The following is a 4,683-nucleotide window of genomic DNA, read 5'->3' on the forward strand; positions in this document are numbered from 1 at the left end:
ACCGTATTTTTCAATGAAATCGCCCCTGGCGTTTATTTCAAACTTGGCTCCGTAGATCCGGCGTTTATTTGAATGGTGCAGTCAGTATTTGAGCAAAATGTTTATTAAACAAGGGTTTTTAATCATTATTTGTTACATGAATGTATCTTGCCATCATACCTTAAGCATATTACACCTCAATTAAATGCCTAAAAGGCTTACTTACCACTCTACCTTGAAGACCCGGCGTTTATTCGGGGCCCGGCGTTTAATCGAGAAAATACGGTATGGTTAAATAAAAACTATCAGACAATATAAAAAACCAAGTATTTCAACACATTCCTGATATCATGCCTGTTTCTTTAGCGATATCGCAGTGTGCAGTGGATGTGACCTTCATAATGGACTCTTCGGAGTGCATTTCACAAGCGTCATTTCAGAAGGAAAAGAACTTTGTCAAGCAGGCAGCTGTGAAATTAGGTGTAGCACCAGGCCAGAGCCGAGCAGCCATCATTCAGTTCAGTAGGTCAGTTTCAGTAAAGGCCAAACTCGGACAGTATCCGTCTAAGGAAGCGTTTGAAGGAGCTGTGGATGGACTGTCACACGAACTCCCTAGAACACCAAGTTACGAAGCCAGTACACAAATCGACGAAGCCCTGAATAAAGCGGCCCAGGACGTCTTCTCACAGTCAGCGACTAGCACGCGTAGGGTTGCCATTCTACTAACTGATGGCAAACAGTTGATAGGAAATGCAGAAGTCCCACATCTGACCACAGCTTCTGTGAGTTTGCGCAGACTCGGCGTTCGGCTGATAGTCGTGACCATGGGTACTAGCAGCTCTGCACTTAACACGATACTTAAGTTAGTGACAGAGAGGAATGAGGATGTGGTAATGGAAAACCAATTTAATGATTTGTTGAGCAAACTTCCCCGCATGATAGCCTGTGGTAAGTGTAGCCTCAGTAACCCTAAACGTGTAAACCATGAAGGCAGTTTGATGCAAAATAACAACATATATAATAATTACATCGGTTCAATGGTGCTTCAAGTGGCGCTTAGCCCAGTACAAAAACATCTACATCAATTCGTATGCAAATTACAGGACAATCAATACGTTAGAATATCAGACTGTGCAAGCAATGACTCGTCTGCGTGAAAGGCGTAGTGTTTAGTTTACCTTTAATGTGTCTATAGAAATAGTCTCGTGTCCTTGGGAACCAAGTTCCAACCGCGTGACACTAACAATGACCTGTTTTTAGGGTGACTGAATCGGAAGACGAACTAAATTCATGATAACCGTCGCTTCTTATTGGACTTTTACTCGGGCTTTAACTATTGTAACTACTTTAAATATTGAAATAATTGAATTCTGATGTCTCTTTTTCTACTTCAAGTTGAAATTGGCTGTACTGAACATTGCTTGTTTGGCAGGTTCATGTGTGTGCTCTAGCGGTGACAGCTACATCACCATAGACGACTACAAACCCAAAAAGAACCGCGCTGAAGACGACATCCGCTTCGAGTTTAAAAGTGACATGAGTGGTCGTGGTCTGATAATGACCGTTCAAGGTAGCTACGTTGATCATGTATCGGTTGGATACAAGAACAAACGACTTTGGTACAGCGTCAATCTGGGCTCAGGTAACATGATTTCTTTACGCAAAATCTTAACCTCTGTATCCTCGAATTTATAAACGTTTTACTTAACATTACTGGCGTCATTTCGATTAGGGGAGAACAAGATACAAAGTATCCGGCCAACATTAAACAAAGGATGGCACAAAGTTCATATCACCCGCAAAGAACAGTCAGTTGAGATCAACATCAAAGATGCAGAAGCTCAGGGTAAGTCTTTGACAATTTTTTGCTACACATGTGTGATATTATTTTTGACGAATCAGCTCGTAGAGTTCACCAGTTTCAATGCTCCTTGAGCCAAAGTTTATCGATATTAAGTCGAAACATCTTCGGATCTTCCTCGGCAATCTTCGGAAATCTTCGGAAATTTTGGAAAATGTTCGGAATCATTGGTACGTCCTTCGCATAACACTTTGAAAATCTTCGGAAAACTACAGAAAATGGTCGGAAATCTTCGGAAAATCTTCAAAAACATCCTAATTAATAAACAGAATAATACATGGTTGCTTGGATATATGAAATTTATCTTCTCGTGTTCAAAACTGATATCGCACTCGTTAGCTATCGATTTGAACAATCGAAGATAAATTTCATATCTCCGCGCAATCATATATTATCCTCTATGTAATAAACTCCAATATCAACATTCTTTTAGATATCAATGACAAACTGCGCCTTATCAATATTGTCTTAATATTTTTCAATCAGGTCAAAGGAAGGCCGTCATACCTGGAAACAGTAACAGGCTTGACATACCGTCAGGAAAGGGGTTACTTTCTGGGAGCGCCAGAAACCAAGAGTATGCCACCCAACTTCGTTGGCTGCATCCGGTATTTCACGGTTGATGGATATGAGCCAATTGTTAACGCCTGGGCAGGCAGTCAGGGCTCCTCCATAGTAAAGGGCTCTATGAGACCATGTACTGCATCCGATGAGAAGCTATCATAACCAATCTGGTTTTTGATGTTCTAGCAGTATTTCGAATGTAAAGAACTCACACTTTCACAAACACGCAACTGCAGTTTATTGTGAACCATTTAAAAAGGAAATGCAATAAAAAGTTGTCAAAATCCCTTTAATTGATTATTTGTTGGTGTATATCAAGTTGTTGAAAACAATAAGCGATTTGCTGTATTTTAGTAACAATAGTTATCCTTGTTTGTGTAGTCGATGCTGACCCAATACTCATCTCGGTAAAGATTCCGTCCCGAGTATCTAATGTAAGAAATACTCGGGCAATTTCTGGAGATCTTCCCAGAAGAATAGTAATAGTAATTATCATTTGATTCATTTTTCTCTTGTCTTTGCATTAGCCGACAGCCACGTGATCTGTAATAAAATACCTACAAGTAATGGTCTGCTCGTGCGCATTACCATCCGACATGATTTTGCTGCAAATAAAATTCTGCTCATGCGTAAATGTTTCAAACTCTAAGAAAAAAGGCAGCTCGTTTTCCGAAGTTGTGAGAGGGCGACTTCATTTGTCTACAAGATCCGAAAAAACAGTGTGAATACAAAAAAGGCAAATATTAGGTACTATTATACATTGTAGTCACTAACTGTCTTCTAATTGGCTAAGAGCCTACATTTAATTCTGAGAATCAGCGCAACCTACAGATTAGTGAATAATCTGCTAGCAGATTATTCACTAATCTGTAGGTTGCGCGCGCAATGCATGATTTCCGAGAGCAATGTGGGAGACATCTGATAGTGAAGGAAATTCAATTCGATTTTTGTGATATCCGGAATAATCAAGATCTCGGTAAGTGTTATCAGCCGAAGCCGAATTCCGGATAACACAAAAACCTTATCCAATAACTGTTTAATATTTGAAAGAAAGAAAATAGGATAAACACCCGCTCGTATCACCGAAGGCGAAGTTATGTTTTTCCCAGGGGGGAAAAAGGGGTCATAGCGGTGCCGGGCAACCGAATGTGCGCAGTAGCTATCGAATGGTTGCTAAGGGCATAGTGAATAGCTTGACAAAGTCGATCAGCTCGTCACTGACAAATCACGATATTTTGTTCAACCTCGTCCAAAAAGTGTTAATTATTACGTCAGTTTTATGATAGAGGCATGAGAAATGAAGTTGGGCCAGTAATAGGTGATGCGTACTGGAAATGGCTAGTAGATCGAGAATTCCTATATACCATAAGCCATAAGCTATGAGTATGTGTTTAATAATTTTTGAGTCTTTTTATTAGGACAGAGTGAATCAATACCGTATAATTTTCATGTTTCCTAATAGAAGTGCTTTTTTCTTTGATGTTTATTAGGCATAGAGTGAATTAATAGCAGATAATTTTCATGAGTTCTAATTGAAGTGCTTTGTTCTTTAATATACTTCTACCCAACAGTTCTCTGCTGCAATTAATAGGGACTTTAAGATACCTGGACGGCTGACCTCGAGGACGGTGCGAGGACGGTAGAATTTCGCGGGGAGGACTGGGTTGATGTTGACGTTCTTGGCAGGAACTTTCAACGTTAAGAGCCGGCGTGTGTGAACGGAGGACGGCTTCGTTAGTGGATCAACAATTTCTTAGCCCAAAACATGCGAAGAAAAACATTTGGCGCTTCTAGCGAAAAGTCCGGGACGTGAAAGCACAGTTTTCATTTACAGGGTACAAATTCCAAGTGAAATTTTTGTAGAAACACAAGCAAGAAAGTTCATAATTTCACCCACGTGGCTTCGCCATCAGCGTTTATGCGAAGTACAGCAAATAGATTCGCAACCGCAAATAAAACTTAAAATCTTAACTTTTTATCAGTACCAAACCAACAATACCATAAAGGAGCGCCTAACAAAGTAACAGAATTAAAAAATAATGAGATTGTTAAATGAAATCAAACAAAAAGCATTCACGTTCACTGGTGGACGGCAAAGCCCTACTTCTCACGTCCTCGACAACAGCTTGACGGAGCTGGACGGCAATGTGCGTGGAGCGGGCATGCGCAATATAGGCTACGCGCGAAAAATTACTTCCGGTCAGCCGTCCTCGAAGTCAACCGTCCAGGTATCTTAAAGTCCCTAATATTTTCACGGTCGGCAAATGTTGGCGCTATTT

At 40.4% G+C, this 4,683-nt stretch overlaps 1 protein-coding gene across 1 annotated transcript; it reads left to right on the plus strand.

The window, feature by feature from the left end:
• Positions 1–1,098: 1,098 nt before the first annotated feature.
• Positions 1,099–2,714, plus strand: LOC144639896 (uncharacterized). The gene is made up of 4 exons (XM_078499166.1): positions 1,099–1,317; positions 1,412–1,621; positions 1,712–1,825; positions 2,327–2,714. The coding sequence occupies exons 2-4, from the start codon at positions 1,516–1,518 to the stop codon at positions 2,461–2,463; spliced, it is 357 nt and encodes a 118-aa protein (XP_078355292.1). The 5' UTR covers positions 1,099–1,317; positions 1,412–1,515; the 3' UTR covers positions 2,464–2,714.
• Positions 2,715–4,683: the final 1,969 nt, after the last annotated feature.

Source organism: Oculina patagonica, unplaced genomic scaffold (genome assembly GCF_052425735.1).
Source record: "Oculina patagonica isolate OP01 unplaced genomic scaffold, crgOcupat unplaced1464, whole genome shotgun sequence".
Lineage (NCBI taxonomy): Eukaryota > Metazoa > Cnidaria > Anthozoa > Scleractinia > Oculinidae > Oculina > Oculina patagonica.

What these genes read in the sequence shown, in the direction of transcription:
- LOC144639896 (XM_078499166.1), top strand. Translation starts at nt 1,516, where the DNA reads ATGAGTGGTCGTGGTCTGATAATGACCGTTCAAGGTAGCTACGTTGAT. An exon ending in CAGCGTCAATCTGGGCTCAG is followed by an intron (nt 1,622 to 1,711) that starts GTAACATGATTT and finishes CATTTCGATTAG; the next exon opens with GGGAGAACAAGATACAAAGT. An exon ending in CAAAGATGCAGAAGCTCAGG is followed by an intron (nt 1,826 to 2,326) that starts GTAAGTCTTTGA and finishes TTTTTCAATCAG; the next exon opens with GTCAAAGGAAGGCCGTCATA.